Genomic DNA, 19,269 nt, shown 5'->3' with positions numbered 1-19,269 from the left:
TTCATTAGCAAGGAATTCCCCCCTCTCACTATCAGACCATGAAGTATTCTGGCAGAGGTATTGAGCACCAGGCTGGGTGGATTGCAGATTCAGTTCTGTGGCTGATCTGTGGGGAAATGCTATTTACTGTCAGCACAGAAAAGAACAAAGACAAAGCCCGCATTGGAGAAGGCTGTTTCCTGAACCTTGCAGGGCAGAAGGTGCCACATCACAGGAGGCAAGGTCCCCAGGGTGTTCTGAAACAATTGGTGAATGGAGTCACAATGGGCCATCAAACTGTGTGGCTTTACCCAGAATACAGTCGCATGTCTTCTTTCATTATTTGTGCTAAGTACCTCTCTAAATTTTGAGTTAAGCAGTGTTGCCATAGCAATGGCCATTTACAGTGAGAGAAGGCAAAGAATGTGTTGGGGGAGTGAGGTTCTGGCTCTTTACATAAAAATATATGTTTGTATCTAGATACACTGCTGTGGAGCTACATGAAAGGAGCCAAGCAAACACTAGATCTGAGGCATGGACAGGTGGCATGGAATAAGGAGAAGCTTGCTGCAGATTGCAGTTGTTTGTTCCAGGATACACCTGCAAAGATCTGAGTTCTTAAGAGAAATGAGTTTGAGTGGTAACTGACATTTCATTTCATAGCAGTAGAAGTCACTCCTTTGGTCAGGACAAGGCATGTTTGTTACTGCCTGCATGAGATAAATCTTTGCAGAAACAAGAAAAATTTTCTTTCTCTGGTTTATTTTCATTAAAAATAACCCTTGCTGCTAACTCTTTAACAGGAAATGCTTTTCAGCAGTCTACTCCCACTGTTTATACAAGTTTATTTGCCAGGGCACAGGCTGACAAAAAGTCAATAAATAATGCAGGCATTGTATTACCTCATTTCAGGTTCACTTCTAACATTTTTCTGCACTCATAGCAATAGCATTTCTGGTGGTTACAGCTGGACAGATTCAGAACTTCCGAGGGTTATTCCTTCACTTTCTGCCACCACTCTGCAGGGTGAGAAAACTTTACAAGTTTAAATACCTACAGGTAGGGCAAGATCCTGCCCACATCCCTGAGCCTATTTCCCCAAGGACTTTGGCAGAGGTTAGTCTTCCTCTGACTAAATTTGGCTTCTAAGTGGAGTTAGGTGTCACCTTGACCAGCAAGTGCAGGCAGTGCCTGAAGTTAAGTGTTTTGGGAATTCTCAGCCTGAGAGTGAGATTTAGATCCCCATAGCACTAACTGATGCAGAAGAGCAGAAAGTTTGCATCACTGGCTGGGACCTGAATTCTGTCAAAGTCCCACAGTAGACTGATTGTTAATGGCCATTTCAAAGTCATTAATTCATAGCAGGGCATCCAAGTTTGAAAAATGTAGCCATAAACCTCTGCAGTATACCTTGTCCCTCCATGAACCCAGACAGGGCCACAGATCAGAATTAAACATTTCTGGGTTCCTGTAAGAATACAACATTTAAGGTTTGAAAATAATTTGGGGCCCAAAAGAGAGACATAAATGTGAATATTTTTGAAGTATATCTCTGTATTTGCTTGTTTCTCGGTAAATAGAAAGCACCAGCTCTTTCCCTATCAGTGACATTACATGCAATTAAGGGCACGCTGGGTGCATGGCAGGTCTGAGAGACTGAGGATATTGTTTCCATCACACTTCCAGTGGTACTTTCTGGCAGAGGTAAGGCAGCCTCGTACCTTTCTTTGCCAAATGAAAAAGAAAAATGCATCAGTCAGCAAACCCCATAGGTTTCAGTAATTTACTGATTTACAACAGCTGCAAATCAAGTTCTGTAAAATTTTTAGACCAATCCAGTTCACATAAATAGCTGAGGAAAGCTCTTGTTTCCAGTAAACTTCTGTGACTTTTGTGATTAAAACTATAAAGGCAGTAAGCACAATTCACAATCAATTATGTTTTATTAATGTTTTTTTAATACACACCAAAGCCCAGTAATCATGAAGCTGTTCAACAATGTTGTTCTAAAATCAGCTAATAGCAGGATGTAATTTGTGGCCGTCTCTACTCACTTACAAAACACTTGCTCTGTTAATTGTGATTTCACACTCCACTGAATGCTGTAGCCTGGAGGCAACATTCATGTGATGGAAGAGTTACCAGTCTGGGCTGTGGTGGGAAGGAGGGGAGAGGAAAGGATCATTTCAAGAGAGGCTACTGTTGTTAAATTTTTAATCCTTTTGTGTTAAAAAAAAAAAAAAAAAAAAAAAAAAAAAAAAAAAAACTAATAAAAGCAGCTAAGCAGTAAAAAGCTACAATACGCTGCTAAACAATTCTTTCCTTAAAAACCTGAACACTCTTTCCATGTTTTGATTGCTTTCTGTTGTTTTGTGTTGTTACCAAGATCACAACAAAACAGTTGGCCAGGAGGTGAAACCCTGTCTATGCAATCAGGCACCTACCTTGACCTCATCTTGTCGATGCTCGGTGAACCACTCTGCCTAAAGCAAGTGCCTACATTTTCATTAGAAATATTTCCGTGCCTTTGGGGGTCCCAGAGACACCTGGTGTCTTTCTTAAACCAGAATAGGCAGGAGATTCTCCTGCTGGAGGTCAAAGGTGGCTAAAATGTTGCCATATGTTGGTGTGTAAATTAGGCAGATCAAATCTCATCAGTGAACAGTCAGTGGTGATGAGACAAGCACTCAGCCCTGCACAGCCACAGGCAAAGAAACAGCTCCTGCTCTAAAGTGCTTGCTGTGGATATGTCAGAGGGAGAAATATTGCCTTGATCGACAAATGAGAAGAGCCATCTTAACTTGGAAAATTTCCCACTGAGTGTTAGGTACTGCTGTGGCAAACTGGGAGATACAGCTCAGACCAGACAGGGATGGGAGCACCAACCTGGGAGGGCTTTTATTTGACTTATCACTAAGTTGGGGCAGGAAGAAGGAGTCACAGAGGGGGCTTTGCCCACTGCTGGCCATCACCTTTGCTATTCCATTTTCTCCTATCCTGACCAATGATGTGGAGAGCACCAAGCCAGGTGCTGCTCCTTGGGGATCCAGGCCAGGATTGCATCCCATCAGAGCAGACCGGGTGGCAGCAGAAGTCATGCCACATAGAGACAGAGAAGAGAAAGGGTGCACACTCTGCTGCTCTGTGGGGCCAGCGTTACTCTCAGGCTGGCTGTGCTGGCAGCCAGATTGAGCCCCAGCAGAAGCCATAGCAAGAAAGGACTCTCTACCCTCCACATATGCAGAGGCTCAGCCATATTTTGGCCATGTTGCTGCAATGTGAGGGAAACATCCTGGCAGAGGAGTGATGAGAGTGAAATCTGACAGCTCACGCTGATGCCATTTGGAGTGAGCCAAGAATGCCCAGGCAGAGCACCTCGGCTGGAGCACAGAGGGAGACTCACAGGGAGATCCAGCCTCAAGGAAAACCCTGCAGGTGCTGCAGAGAGCTGAGAAGAGATTAGAGGCACTAGGCAGAAATGATCTCTTCGAGGGCAGAAAAAACCAGATGCTTAAGAATCAATTTAGAGGGAAAGGCTAAATACGTATCTAAAGACTAAATGCACAGATACTCCCTAGGGGAGCTATACTTTGGTTGGTGTTAATATCACTTAGTTAAAACTCAATTGCATTAAGCACAACTGTTAAAGCTTCTCTTAGCTAAATGTTTCATCCCAGGACATGACTCTGAAAACATCATGGTTCACTTTGGGCAAGACTATTCTGCACTTGTGCCATTACCACTCTCACCCAACATTTAACATTGCTGACCTTAGCATGGTGAAGGTACCCCCACATCACCTAGTAGGAATAATTGCTGTGACATCCACAGGTCACAGAAGCCAGCTGCTCCTTTGTCCTCAAAGTCTTTATACTCCCATTTTTCCTCTTCTGCGTCTTTCTGGGACCACACATGGAGACTGAGACTAAAGTTGACTAACATGCAATCAATAAGCAGACAGCACTTGCCGCCTGTTTGTTGCTGTCTCTGCTGGTGGGCTTTCAGCTGTCGGCAGTGCCTGGAAGAAATAAGCAGATGGACAAAAAGCAGTAGGATTCAGCTCAATCCAAAGAAGACAGACGGGAAGATGGTGAGACTTTCAAAGGTCTAACCCTGCATTACATCAAGATCATTACACCACAAATTGTCCAGATGGCACGAAGCCTCGGGCTCATGGCTGGTCTTCTCAATACACTTGAATGTACTTATTGTCAAAGTATGGAGAAACTCTTAATGAGTTAGGAGCCTGCATGGCCTGACCCAAATCTCCAGCTCTGATGGTCTGCCCATTGTGGCTCCCTCTCCTGAGATCAAATTCACTTTAGAAGGACTCAGCCAGTGCCAAATGCATTCATGTAATTTAACAGATAACAAATACCTGTATTTCCACACCACATTAATGTCTGGTGATCTTCAGGGTCTCCTTGTTCCTCACCAGGCTAAATTAATACATCTAGTTCTATTCTGTAGAGATATTTAATATCCAGAAACTTAAGGAGTAGCACGTCAGAGACATCTGTTTTCCTGCGTGATTAATATTTTAAATTCTCTTTTTTTGAAACAGGATCATAGATCTCTGAGGAGAGGGCTGGGCATCTGTTGTATGTTGACACTGTAGAAAACATAAAGCATCCTTGTTGATGCTAACACAGTACAAACATTAACACAGTGTTCTGATTTTTTCTTCTTGTTCTGAAGTAACAGAATATAAGTTTTTAAGACCGATGATCTACTTCTGCACTGACATATCATCTCTTGCTTTATATGTCTTTATACTGAAATTGCCCCTAAATTTTTAGGGCTTTTCAAACTCTTCTACAATATGCTAGGCATGGTATGAACTTGTATGGCTTGTAGTCTCATGCTGCTGGCAGTGGTAGTTGTATTAATTAATGTTTTTCGTGTATGGATTTCCAACATGAAATGAAAGGCACAAAATCACCCAATTGGAAAGCCATTTTTGTCATTTTTCACAACAAAATGAAAAAAAATCCTATATATAACAGCCAACAATTAAAATTTAAAGTGCTTTGATTCATTTGCAGCAAATTTATGTGTTAGCATCTTATTAACATTTCATGAACAAACTTCTCCATTTCCACAGAGGAAATTTCCTTGTCTTCCGTACCTTACCTTTCTGCAACTTTTTGCTGGTTTGTTTTGTTTTGTTTTTTCCTTTACGTCCTGATTTAAGCTATCAGATTTCAGCCAGACAGAATCAGGATGTGAGCAATTTGTGTACCTGGCACATAGCTGTCACTATAATTCTTGGGTTCCTTTACAAATATTTCTCTTCCAAAGGTGATGGCATCCCTAATTCTAATTGGTGAGGAGACTCAAGCTTGTCTATCACTTTTTCCCAATGAAATAAGACATATTTCAGTGCAATTCTCATCAGGCATTCAGGTAAAGTTCTGGCAGAACACATATAAACATGATAAATGTGCTGGATGAGTTTCTTATGTCAGTCATGAAAGATGAACCAGAATTTTGAGCTGAAATGGAAATTGTTTTAGAAATCTGCTTCCCTAGGATAAAATTTGTAGGGCATAACAAGGGCTCAGGGAAAGATACTTCTCTTATGGGATGACCTTGGAGAAAGATATATTGATGAAAATATAATCTTCAATGTTGTAAAATGCCGCAGGAGCACAGGTGTGGGAACCTCTTCTTTGACCTTACACTGAGCATGGTTCTTCTCCAAAGAAAGCTTACAAAGGATGGCAGGTGATACCACGTTAACATATGGCTCCAGGCATCATAATATTACATTATAGTCTTGGGTAATGCCGTATAAACTCATGACTGCCAGGGTGGAGCCACCCACAATAAAGATTAAACATAATCTTCTCCAGCACCAACATAAGCTCTTGTTGCATCCTTTGTCAGGAAGCTACATGAACAGATGAGCCCCACAAAATACTGTGAAGGAGAACAAATGTGGGGGAATTAAGGATATAGCACATGGTAAGGAAGAGAGAAAATCTCTCCAGAGTTTTAGCTCAGTAGATTGTCCCATTTGTTAGTTAATGGTGTTGAAAAATAGCTGGGAGATCTGAAGTGCCTCAGCTCTCAGTAAGGTTTCCTATTCTATTCTTATAAGTGGAAAATTGGAAAGTACATGGCTGCTGGATGCTGAATTGCCAGTGCCAAGCACTGGTGATATGCTGGAAGGTATCAACAAACTTATCATTGATGTATAAGCAATGATTTCGATTTATAAGTCATCTGGATAAATGAAAGATTCAACTGCAATTCTTTCTGGATTTTGGTACCTACTAGAAAAATAGACTGAAAACACTTAGTGTGTTAAGAATTCATCTCTGAACCAACAGCACAGGTGGACCTACTCTGTGAGCTGCAGACAGAAAATCTGCAGAGGACAGAGCTGTTATGTGAGTCTGGGAGACAGATTTAGTTTTGGAGATTATATCAGTGGGATACTAAATGCAGAAACCCCAGACATCATCTTTCTCATTCCAGTTTACCTTCACAGGAACAGAAATGTGCCAATCCTTAGTAAATAAGCAGACTTACACCAAGAAATAGTAAATTTGTGTAATCGACTTTTCACATGCACAGAAATAGTCCACCAAAACTGATGATTCAAACCTAGAGGGAATGGGATTTTCAATGAGAGCAGCACAGCTGCTGTTGTACACAAATAAGTGAGTTGCTTTTACTGAGGGAAGTGCTGACAGTGTCCCCCAAGGGCAGAGGTAGCTTTCCCCTGTGGACTTTTGATGGTGGAAAGAGAAGGGGCTCCAAAGTGCCAAATTAAGGTGTTCCACAAGCTGAGTACTGTTGACTAAAGTTCACATAGGGCAGCTGGCAGACACCCTCTGATTCAAACACGGAAACTTTTCTCCTTCAGCCTATTTATTTTTCATTTTGGTATTTGGATGACTTCAACACCCGGACCCTATTTCTATTTCCACCAAAGTCTATAGGGCTGGAATGTACATGTTTTTAATATTAAAAGAACAACTCTGCCTGTAGCTGATGTTAAAACTTTAAATATAAATAAAAATTAAAGAATTGCAGCTTGATCAACAGGTACTTCTTTTTGAAATGTCCCAGAAACATGCTTTTAGTAGAAGAGGGTACTGCAAAACTGAATTGGAGTGGTCACTATAGTGAGAACACTTCTGATAGGAAATAGCAAGTGGCACCTTTATCATGTATATGGGCTGTATCAGCCCAGAATAGGTACAAAATATTTCTATATATAGTCGTGAGTTATGCAAGCTGCAGAGAAAACATGTGGGAGGTGCATGCCTGAGAAAGCAGAAGAGGAACTGAGCTCCTAGCCCATCTTTGTGATCTGCTTTAAAATAGTCTTCCTTCTTCACATCGAGCTGTCTGTTTAGTGTCACCATAGTGATGCTACTCACTGGCCACCCAAATCTGCCTCATAGCTTCCTTCAGGAGTCCCAGCACTGAGAAATCCTGGAAGCATCCCTCCCTCACAGCCCAAAGGGGAAACCCCTCCTGACAAATCAGCCTTTGCATTAATACCTTCACTCCCCAACCTCTGCTCAGCATCCCTGGTCCTCAGCAGGACACTGCAATGCACTATACAGTGTACAGGCTACCAAGGCAGAGGGAGAGAAGCACATTTGATACCCTAAGCTGTGTTTTTGGCAACTGTGTCCCATTTATAAACATAGGATTTGAACACAGAAAGTAGGATTGTCGTGTACTCTATGTCCATGGGGTCTCCCTACAGTCTCAAATGCTTCACAGGCATTGCCTTGTGAGGAGGGTAAGACAATTGGTGTTGTTAGGTGGTCCCCACCCATGGGCATCCCTTACCAAGCAGTGTCCCTTTATTCCCAGATAGAACAGGATCATGGGGATGAGTGTTCTGTGTTCTCCAACTCAGGTGGGGTTCCCACTGTCTCCTCCTTTCATATCCCTGGACACTTTCAGACCGGTGCTGTCAACACAAAGTGGCAATGAATAAACAGAGTAATGGTCATACCTATTCCCAATCCTTGCCTTCTCTGATTGCCCCTTGACTTCTACAGGGACTGATCTTCTGCTGTACCATCACTGATTCCATTTTTGCTCACTAGTACCACTGTAACAAGCTTAAGTGATAGAAATAGAAATAGAAATAGAAATCCTTTGGGTTCTTTGCAGGGGAAATCAGTTCTCTATGTGCAATGTTGAAATAATTTTTGCTACCTTTTTAACCTTTGTTGCTGATGTATCAGAGAGACACAGAGCCCTGAGACAGAGGAGATGCAAGGTGCAGGGTGATGCCATTTGCAGAAACTCCTATGAAGGAGTCAAGGGGATGAGGACATTCTCCCTGCTGTTCAGGGTAAATCCACTGTAGCTCTGTCCCAGGACAGTTTCAGAAAACCTTATAAACAACCCCATTTACAAGCCTTTTCCTTGGGTAACTCAGTTGTTCCTGGTAGCGTTGAAGGGCTGTTGAAAGCAGATTGTTTTAATATCACCTTATAAAAGACTGTCATAAAAGCCAGAAAGAGCAGTGGGAAACAAGGGAGGTTTATTTTTTAGGTATCAGAGGAGCACTGGAAAAGATCAAAGTTTGATTCTTGACTGTGCTGATGACCTTATGTAAATCACTCAGGAACAGGCCTGGAAAAGACACTGGCTTGTTTAGGAAGTTTTTCAGAGTCAGTGCCTCAGTGGGAACCAGAGGGTTCAGGGCATGGTTGAAAGCACGTTTTTCAATTCCTAAAGGGAAACAGAGACCTTTCCAAAGTTTGATAGTGATTGTGAGTGCCGAGCGAATCATACTCTGCATTTAGAATCTTCTGAGAATTTTATTTCATCTTTCTGTGTCTCTTTTTCCCCCAAGTGAAAAACAGGGAAAACAAATATTTTTACAGTGTTATAAGGATAAATGTGTGAATATTTGCAGATACAGTGACAGCAGAAACCATAGAAGTAAAAAAGATGGATATTGCATTAAAAAAAATCTCAAGTCCTGTTTTTATCCAAATGGTGGATTAGTGATGAAAACAATGGAAGTCAGCTCAACTGAATTATTAACAACACAGCCATTTATGTGACAAATGCCACCTTTTTGTCTGGTAATGATTTCCAGTGGGATAATATCACCATTTTAGATGCCCTGTATAAACTTGAGTAATATTTGGTAAATTATAGTACTAAGTCTGATACAGAAAGTACTGCTGAATACAGTCAACATCATTACTTCTCTTAACATTACCAGAAAATATATTTTCTGGACTTGTTTAATAAAAACACAGGTGATAAGTAAACTAGCTCACTTTGGGATAAGGAAGCTTGTTTTCTGTTGTCATATCGCTTATTTCTGAATGGAAAATTCTGCTGAGAGAGTCTGCAGCACAGACTACTACAATAGGAGAGAGAGACCTTTAACAGTGCATCTGAACTATTACTTATTTATGAGAGAACAATGTTGGAATAAATATGAATAAAAAGCTCTCCTTTCACACAATTTGGTACAGCAACATGGAAATTGTACTGGGATAAACAGCTGCCTTGCAATAAGTGTATTCATCCATTAGTCAGTGTTAAATCTTAATTGTTGCTTATTTCAATTTCTTTGTGCTAAGTGTTTCTAAATTATAAATAACTCTGCAACTCTAATAATAGTACATACTCTGTTAAGGAAAAAGTAAGTACAGAAGTGAATTATTGAAGTGATCTATTTAACTATTACCACACAATTTATCTCAGGATTGGGAGATCAAAAGGCAGCCACTTTGACATATTTGAAGAGATATTGGCAAGGAGTCTATGGACAAGTCATGCATCTTTGTTGTATAAATAGATTTCATGTATGTGTGTTTATTTACAAAATTGTTACAACATTATCTTCACTTTGAGGCTTGATTTTTCTCCTTTTAAGGTCATTGGCAAACTCTCCTGACCTTAGTGAGAGTAAAATCGTGTCCTAAGTACATGCATCACTGCTGTGTCCTCCCTTTGATCCGAGCACTGAACTGTGATTAACATTAAAGAGAGCAAGTCCAGCCGTAAGCATTTTCATGCCCTGAGCAAGCATCAGACACGAGACTCCTTCTTGTCACGTCTCTTCTTTTTCTCTTTCATGTCTCTCTTATTTATTTATGTATTTACCTTAATTTGCTTGCAAGAGTGAATTTTTTGCCTTAAGGAAGGGTGGTTTCATGATTAAGGCATCTCACATCTTCATGTCTCCTTATACCTTTTCTAATTCCTTCTATCTCTTCTTTAGAGGTCCAGTGGAAAGACTTGGCTTGTTCTTCACTGGCTTGTGGGACAGCACTTTATGTTTGGCAATGGATCAGAAGGACTGAAGAGCACTTCTGCTCCCACCAGTGTTTCTTGGAGCTGCTAAAACAGGACCAATGAAGATGTTGACCAGACTCCAAGTCCTTGCGCTAGCTTTTTTTTCCAAAGGAGTTTTCCTTTCCCTAAGTGACCACAGCTTTGTAAGGAAGGAAATTAAGATAGAAGGAGACCTGGTCTTAGGTGGTTTATTCCCAATCAAGGAGAAAGGCACTGGGATAGAAGAATGTGGGAGAATCAATGAAGACCGAGGCATCCAGCGCTTGGAGGCCATGCTGTTTGCTATTGATGAAATCAACAAGGACAACTACTTGCTTCCGGGAATTAAGCTTGGAGTTCACATCTTGGACACATGTTCCAGGGATACATATGCCTTAGAACAGTCTCTGGAGTTTGTCAGGGCATCTTTGACTAAAGTGGATGAAACAGAGTATATGTGCCCTGACGGCTCATATGCCATCCAGGAGAATTTGCCGTTGCTCATTGCGGGAGTCATAGGCGGTTCCTACAGCAGCGTCTCCATACAGGTAAGTCACAGGAGCACCATCAGGTGAGAGTTGTTCATCTGCAGTTACAGTGAGAGAACCACTGCTTATGTAAGTTTGTCAATAAAGCAAGTCTAAGCTTGATCACTTTACCCTAAGGGTCAATCCAGCGGATGATTTTTACTGAATTTATATTAGTTTGACTCACTCTTCAAAACACTTGCTGTAGTTCAAACCTCTGGCAGCTGTCCACTTCCTCTAGTTATGGTGTATCCTGAGAGTATCCAAAGTTTCCAAAAGTCTTGGTATTTATTTTGAACTTTGCATTTCCTGACACTTTTAAAACTCTTATGTGCAGATCTCTGCTTTCTCATCAATCATAAATGATACCACCTATGTTTCTGAATATATGTGTGCCTACCATGCTGCATGAATGCAACAGTTGTCATTTAAACAATCTAGATTTAAAATAAAAGAATAAATCCTTATCTTATTTCCATTCACTCAAGGCTCAGTTTTGGGACTATCGCTGTTTAATATCTTTATGATAATCTGGATGAGGGCATCAAGGACATTCTCAGTAAGCTTGTGGATGACCATAAGGTGAGTGAGAATGTTCATCTGCTGAAGGACAGGAAGGCTCTGCTGAGGTGTCTGGACAGACTGGGTCAATGGACTGAGGCCAGTGGTATGAGGTTCAACAAGGTCAAGTGCCAGGTCCTGCACTTGGGGCGCAACAACCCCCTGCAGCACTACAGGCTGGGGACAGTGGGTGGAAAGCTGCCAGGCAGAAAAGGAACTGGGGATGCTGTTCAACAACTGGTGGAACATGACCCAGAATGTGCCCAGGTGGTCAAGAAGGAAAATGGCATCAGTATAGTTACAGCTGAGGAAATGGCAAAAATATTTCATTGCCTCCCAGAAACCCTGAGGGAGTCAGGCAGGCCTGTGGCGTCTTGCACGACATCTGTCAATCTGTCCCTTTGAAGCCAGTCTCTGGCAATCACTGATCTAAGAATAAATCCATATCTAAGGCAGTAGACTGGATGCAGAGCACATTGAATGTAATAATACAGTGTATGTAGATGATTCATATTCCAAAATTTTTGATTTAGAGCAGCTGTCCAATGGAAATTGGAAGTCCTGATAAGAGACTTTCTCATTCAGTACATGTAAAAATGGCAGTGTAGGTGTATGCCTATCTGTATGTCATTCAGTATTTTCAAAACTTATGAAGGATAATGAAACAATAGTTATAGTTACTAATACTCTATGATCTGTACAGCTTCCCTATAGTTGCCAATAGTTGTTCAAACATAAGATCTGTAAAACAGTTCTTCAGAAAGATAAAAAAATAGATTCACAAATCTTTCAACATGAGCATTTTCCAGCTAGAAAAGAAGTATTCAGTTGCTTATTTTCCCTTGGCATAGATTATGTTGGCCCTCCTTCAGTTTCTCTTTTCTAGCTTTCCCCTAGATTTCACACTATCTAGGAAAGATGTAATTAAGCCATTCACTCCTGCTGCTCATCCTGTTAAGTTAGCCAGTCACAACTTCTATTTCAAAAGAAAATTCTTGTCAACAATAATAGACATTGAAGAGTCAAGCCTGAAGTTGTAAGGACTTTGAAACATTAAAGCCAGGCATTTTGGTGCCATGCCAGAAGAAGAGACTACCCAATTTCAGAGCCACTCACCTGTGCAGAGTAGCTCCAGCAATAACTGGAATTGCACCACTGCTGAAAGTCAAAATACTTCATCAGGCGTGTGTACAAGGCTCAGCATCTTCATTCCCTTTGTTTTCAAGCAGCACTCAGGATGCTGGATGCTTCCAGATGTAACTCTGTCAAACATTTCTCTTTTGCTCAGAGCTGTAAACATCATACAGTCCACAGTGCAGTTTCTTAGCCTTGAAATAAAACATGCCGAGTTCTTCAGACAAAAATTATTTCTGGCTTTTTCTTTCCTTCTGTGAATTTTTCTTTATATTTCAATACATTTTCTTCCCCTCCTGTCACCCTCCCTCTCCTGTTTTTTTGTCTGGACAGCTGTCTGCCAAATCACTTTATGATGCTCCTGCTGTCAGATTTCTACTTCTTTCATTATCCTTCCACTAAGGAAAAAAGAATTTACTGGTAATTCAGCAATGAACACCTTCCCCACTGAGTCAGTATGTGCAATAGGCATTTTTTGCGGAGTCTAAAAACAACAAGAGAATGCAGAATGCTTAATTATTTTCTGGTCTGACTAGGCTATTATCATTAATGATGATCTGGATAATTAGTTTTTAGATGTTGTGTTTGAATTAGCAGTGAGCTCAATCTGTACAGCATTTGATCTCTCAAAATTCAAGCCAAGATTCTCTGTCAATGGAAAAGCTTGTGATAAAATAAAAAATAAAAAAGTTGTTTTCATTAAATAAAATTCTGACTTGAGCTGAATCTGGGATCAGGAGGAGAATGCTTCAAAATTTGGAGGGCACTTCTTTTGGGTTCATGGGTTTTAATCTGAGGCAGGTTGTCCACTCTTTCCTAGTTTACAACAGGAATTTCAAATGTTTTTTCCTTGGAGATGTTCAGTGATATTGTAAAAAGGATAAAAGAAAAACAGTGTTCATTTTCAAAGGAGCACCTGCATAGCCAATCCCAATGCCATATTTGAAATACTTAGGTCAGTTCTTGTCAGGAATGTGCTTGCAGAAGCAGGAATGCAATTATTCAAATGCTGGATTTGTTCTTCTCTGATTCTGAAAACTGGATTCATCTTCTGAAAATGAAGACCTGAGTCCATTCCCTGCAGTTATCTCTTAGAAAAATTAAGATATTACTTTAAGTGGGCTGGGCTTTCAATTTCCTTATCCACTATATTCATATGTATGTAAGATTTTTTATGCTACCGGCTCACAAGGCCTCCAGATCATGGCAATGAAAGTTATTTCCAAGTTAGAGCCTCATCCAGTAAAAATGGCAGAATAGAAACCAGTGCCCAGCTGTCTTCTCTTCAATTCTTCGCTGTGTCTCAAGTAAACTCTAACAAAACCACTGGAGAAGGTTTAACGGTACATTACCACTATCACAAAAGCTAAGGTCACTCCATGAGTGACCATCTGGCATGAAATTCAGAGTGTGTACTCATTTACTGGCAGTCTTTTCCTGGCTGTCATTTCTCCTTAGCCACAAAAGTCTGCCAAAGACTCACGGAGCCTGAAAGCTAATCACATCCATTTCCTTCCTCCAAGGATAAACCATCTTTCAAACAGAGTCTTAATGACAGCTTGTGGCTTCCATAACCACTGAAAATAGTGCAAAATCCTTAGAACTAAATGAAAAAAAAAAAAACCCAGAACATATGGGGCTCTGTCCCACTGTGCATGGACCCAGCGGGGATACGGGCAGGAGAAAAGTGCAGGGGGCTGCAGGGGTTCACCAGGAACCCCAGCTCACACACGGCATTTGTGCTCTGCTTATGGAGGAGCTTTGCATTCAACTGTGCAACAACAGGCTCTCCTGATTTTGTGCTTGAAAACTAAGCCAAATCCTTATTAAAAGATCTACTCTGTGAGACTGACCACCTACCACTAGCGTTTAAGCCACACGTGCCTTTGCCAACTTCCATGTGTCTCCTTTAAACTCTCTCCCTCCTTTATCTTTGTTGCGCCTCTCTCTCTGCTACCTCTCAGCCAGATCCTTGCTGTTTGTTCCTCTCTTTGTTTCTTCTATTCCACATTCAGAAACTGAACAGCCACTAGGTTGTGATTTGCAAAGTGCCCAAAGAGCACTGGATATTTCTTTCCTAGAGATTTCAAAGGACTGAGAGTACCTCCCTCTGGCTGGCTTCTTTGAAAGTCCCAGTGTAACTGATTCCTTTGTAGTCCTTTTGATTTGGGTTTGGGATTTATTTTTTTCTTCAAAGTGACCATTTTCTCCTTTTGCCAAGGGGAAAATTACACAATTTTACAGGGATGGATAAGTAACCGCTGAGATCACAGGTGCGAAGGAAGAAGCCCTACCAAAGAATCATAGAATTATGAAGATTTGAAAAGACCTCTAAGTTCATCAACTCCAACCATTAGCCCACCACTAAACCATGTTCTCAAGTGCTACATCTACAGATTTTTTTAACACTTCCAGGGATGGTGATTCCACTACCTGACCATCCTTTCAGTGATGAAATTTTTCATAATGTCTAATATAAACATCCCCTGGAACAATTTGAGGCCCTTTCTTTTTGTCCTATCACTTGTTCCCTGAGAGAAGAAAATGAACCCTATCTATCTACCACCTCCTTTCAGGAGGTGTAGTGAGCAATAAAGTGAGCAATTGTAGGGAGCAATAAAGTGTGCCAAGGATGTAACTACAAGAGAAGTAGACAAAAATAAGAACTATCTAAGGACATCTGAGCATCACCTACACTCATTCTAACCCTTCTGATCAGGACTTACACATCAGTTAATGAGTCTCAAATAACCATATTTATCAATGATAGCTTTTTTAACTCCAGAAGCAATTTCATGCTTTTAGAACCATCAATCCCAGTTTTAGTATTTTTTCTGATCTTTTGTAAATGTGACATGAGTCACTCACAATCAGGTTTATGAAGTCTCTGAGAACAGTTGCACTCCTCACGCAAAGCAAAGCCTTCTGCACAGGTCTCTTCTCAAGGTGCCAGCTTAGTGCTCAGCTTACTTCAACAGTTAATGCTGTGTGGAGGCAGAGTGCATATGTGACAGCTCACTGTGCCTTCCCCTGCAGAAAAATAAGAATAAAAATTTCCAAAAAAATTCTTCTCTCAAAGCACATTTCTCTGCATGCCCTCCCTGGTTTACTTTTTATTATACAGGACAGACACGCATATAAGAAGAAACTCCCAGTTGCTCTGCAGAAATTGTAGATGTTATTGTGACATCCTTATTACTGACGTTCGTTTCAGAGATGCAATTATTTCACAGTTTAAACACTGTTTCTCTGTGTGTTACAGCTATTGACTCTCCTGCAAATATTTCACTATATTTTTCCCAGCTTCATTGCCTAAATTTTCAGAAGAGCAAAGCTAAAAACAGTGTTGCCTTCTTCCCTCTCCCTGCTAATAAGAAGTGCCAGACAATTTTTGTTGGATAATGAATTGTCTTCTTCTGAGTTGCCTTTTGGAAGGAATTTTGTTAAGGAACATTACTTATGAACTAGGAGACAGCCTTCTTAATACCAAAGAGTGAGAAAGCTGATGAAAATCACTGCTTCAGTCCTGCAACGTGCACAAGACAGACTGGGACTCCTAAATAACCTCACAGCATCTGGCTTCATTCCTTGCAACTGATCTTTTGTTGATTTAAAGAACTGGGATATTGGCATTCCCAATTAATTCCTGGGACCAGAGCTTGGAGTCCAGCTGAAGCCAAATGGGTGTTTTCTGCTGTACATCATGTCACAGCCCCTGTGACACTGCCTTTCATAGCGCTTGTTATAATATCCCAGACACATCTCCATCCCTTAAATGGGCTATGGAGAGGTGATGTTCCACCATGATAAAGGTTTTTCAACTCTGAAATCAGCTTAAGGTCCTAATTTCCCTTTGAAAACAAATCAGAATTTGAAATGAATTTTTTTTTTGGGGGGGGGGTGTCTGAGCTGGGCAGCTGCATTTGCATCATTGAACTCTCTCACTCCCTAATAATCCCAAACTACATTAGTATGTCAGAAGGGCCCAGACTGAGTCACACTGGGTCACACTGTCCCCAGGCAGGAGCCATGCCTTTGAGCCTACTAAATCCCAAGAAAACAGGGAAAGTTATGGTGGAGCCAATCTCTTCAGTATTTCTCATATTTATTGCTAGTGATGCAATCTGGCAGCATGGTAGGCTCACAGACTGCTGGGCATTATCTGCAGAAACATAGCCAGTAGATAGATGGAGTTTTTTCTATTTATTCTCATTGGACCACATCTGAAATGCTATGTCCAACTTTGGGCCCCTCAATAAAAGGATGATTCAATAAATACAGATATGATCATGGGGAGGAGAATCTGAAGCACATACCCTACTGACTGTTTAGCCTGGAGAAGAGAAGGTTTGGTGGAAATCTGGTATAAGCTTTTCAGTGTGTACAGGTTTATTCTCAGGAACACAAAGAAAATGCTTTTATTGACATGATGCATGACAAGAGGACAGAAGAAAATAGTTATAGATTGAAAGAAAAGTGTACAAAGCAGGAGTTGGGATCATGGGGAGGCTGCACAGGCCAATGGAGGCAGATGACTGGAGAGATACCTCATTTTGTCTTTACATTAGGTTTATGCCCACCATCTATCACACACCCACATCCCAGCCCATTCAGAGCCAGTGTTTCTTTCCTGTCTTTCAAAAATGGTGCTTTCTGCCAAAATTTTGGTATATATTTGGATTTAATAAACAAGAAGAATTTAAATAAGAAAAAAACCCTGTATTATTTATGGAATGAATGTTTTAGCTGTAGTTTGACCTCCAACTGCCCAAATAATAGCAAAAAGCTGACAATGTATACCATCACTTAGGAACTATATGCAACATACACTGGCAGCAGTACATGTTTCTTCAAAGCAAGAGCTCAGCCTCTGTGTTATAGCAATGATCTAAACATTAGGAAATCTCTGGGAAATGGCTTTGCCATGGTCTTGCTGTGGGAATCCAGACAAAAAACTTAGAAATAGAAAGACTTTCTCAGGACACCAAAGGCAGCCATGGAATCTCCATAAGGACAGATTGCAGCTCAGAGAGGCAGGGATTTCTCCAGTTTCTCCATAGAGACAAACCTCCTTTACCTCAATCCTATTCTACTCTGCAGGCTAATTTATTGTCTGTTCAAAACAGGCACAGGAGCTCTTGCCTGTCTCAAAGGAGCTCTATGAAATTAAATTCATTAAGCCATGTTAAGTCTCATGAGATTCTCGCATGGTTAAATTTCAGGAGAGTAGAGAGCACTGTCATCTAACAAGGGGCCTCCTCTGTCCAACAAATGTGCAATACACACTTGTGTGCTGTGTTAAGAAACCCAATCTGTTCTAGCAGTTTTGAGATTTAACTTTTTTCCGAAATGTTTCTTGTGTTCTTCAGTCCCATACACATTTAAACAATCCGTGTAGCAGTCTCTTGGCCATTAAAAAGGAAAATTTTAATAAAAACATCAGAATAAATCCTACTGCCACTGAAAAAAAGTCCTATGAACACTAGGCAAAATGTTCAATGAGATTCAGTAAATCATAAGACAGACCAAGAGTACTAGGACATGAGGGTGTTACCTCTCTGTCCCCATTTACCATCAGGACTCTTGAATGGTCAGAAATACACTCAGAAACCAGGTTCGTATGTTTGATGGTTGTACCTAATTCATGGCTCCTTGCAGGTGCTTATTATGAAGCCATTTTCAGTGTTATAAACAAGATTGGCAATTTCCCACAAGCATTCATCCTGTCCCTGGTGCTCAGAGAAGTATAATTTACAGATGCGGCTCCAATGCTAGGAGAGGGACTTCAGTATCCCCTGGCACTGCCCTGGCCACTCCATTTGCAGGATTTGCTGGGGCAGTATGTCCCTATGGAGGGACGTGGCTCACACTGGACTTCCTGCCATGCTCATGTTGGGCAGCGAATTACCCACCATCCCAGCAGCTGGGTGAGAGACAGGTTTGCCTGGGAATTGGACACTTTACCACAGGACAGTGGGTGCACTAATAAACCCAGCAACATGAGGGCAAATAAAGGTTTCCCATCACAGTGAATGCTGACTATGTCGACACACTTTGTTCACAGCAAGCTGTGCAAAGCAACTGTTCTGGTTTGCAGATGCAGAACATCCAGCCTTATTTTCAAAGGTATCTGCAAAACCCACTAGTTTTGACAGTAAAAAAACCTTAAGTGCCAACATATGGATTTCAGGCACTAATTGCATGCACCATGACTTGAATTAAATTGCTGCCTGGAGCTTTGCCAAAATAGGTTATTTCACTTAGCAAATGCCGGACGTACACTGCAGTTTTGAAGTTGTGGCACACATCCCAAGGCAGCAGGAGCTACAGTGGAGGTGTGTCTCAAGTGATTCAATCTCACTGCACATAACTCTGGTTTACATTACACTGTCCTCTACTACACTGAATCTACTACACAAAGTCTTAGATATCAGCTCCTCTCCAGAATATGTTGCCTGTGCTGTTATCTAGTTGGTCGCTTAATCAGGATCTCATTTTCAGAATCAGATATTCAGATCAGCATGGAAATGTCTGGAAAAAGGCACTGTCCTGAAACCAATTACATCAGCTAAGTTCCTGAGGCTTGAGCTCTTTTGGCAAATTAGTCCCTAAAATCAAGAAACTACAACATTCCAGAAAATCCCCAGCTTGAGAATTTCAAGAAGAGTGTCCTGATCAGAATTAATATCAGATACAACTTCACTGAACTCCTTGAGCAATCATAGTTCTCAGGGATGATTGGGTCACTATCCTCTATAATTAATCAGACTTTTATATTTTATAATTTTTA

The 19,269-nt window shown here is 41.0% G+C and overlaps 1 protein-coding gene across 4 annotated transcripts in view; it reads left to right on the top strand.

Annotated features, from left to right (window-relative positions):
* Window positions 1–19,269, top strand: part of GRM3 (glutamate metabotropic receptor 3) — a 104,632-nt gene that overhangs the window by 48,704 nt on the left and 36,659 nt on the right. For all 4 annotated transcript variants that reach the window (XM_051795291.1, XM_051795293.1, XM_051795290.1 and 1 more), the window contains one exon: window positions 10,205–10,805. In XM_051795291.1, coding sequence (XP_051651251.1) covers window positions 10,338–10,805 — 468 coding nt within the window. In that variant the 5' untranslated portion in view covers window positions 10,205–10,337. The remainder of the gene's footprint in view (window positions 1–10,204; window positions 10,806–19,269) is intronic.

The sequence above is a fragment of the Manacus candei genome, unplaced genomic scaffold (genome assembly GCF_025592945.1).
Source record: "Manacus candei isolate 608988 ecotype Guabito, Panama unplaced genomic scaffold, ASM2559294v1 h1tg000042l, whole genome shotgun sequence".
In the NCBI taxonomy this organism is placed as follows: Eukaryota; Metazoa; Chordata; class Aves; order Passeriformes; family Pipridae; genus Manacus; species Manacus candei.
This window is presented reverse-complemented; position numbering and strand designations above follow the sequence as displayed.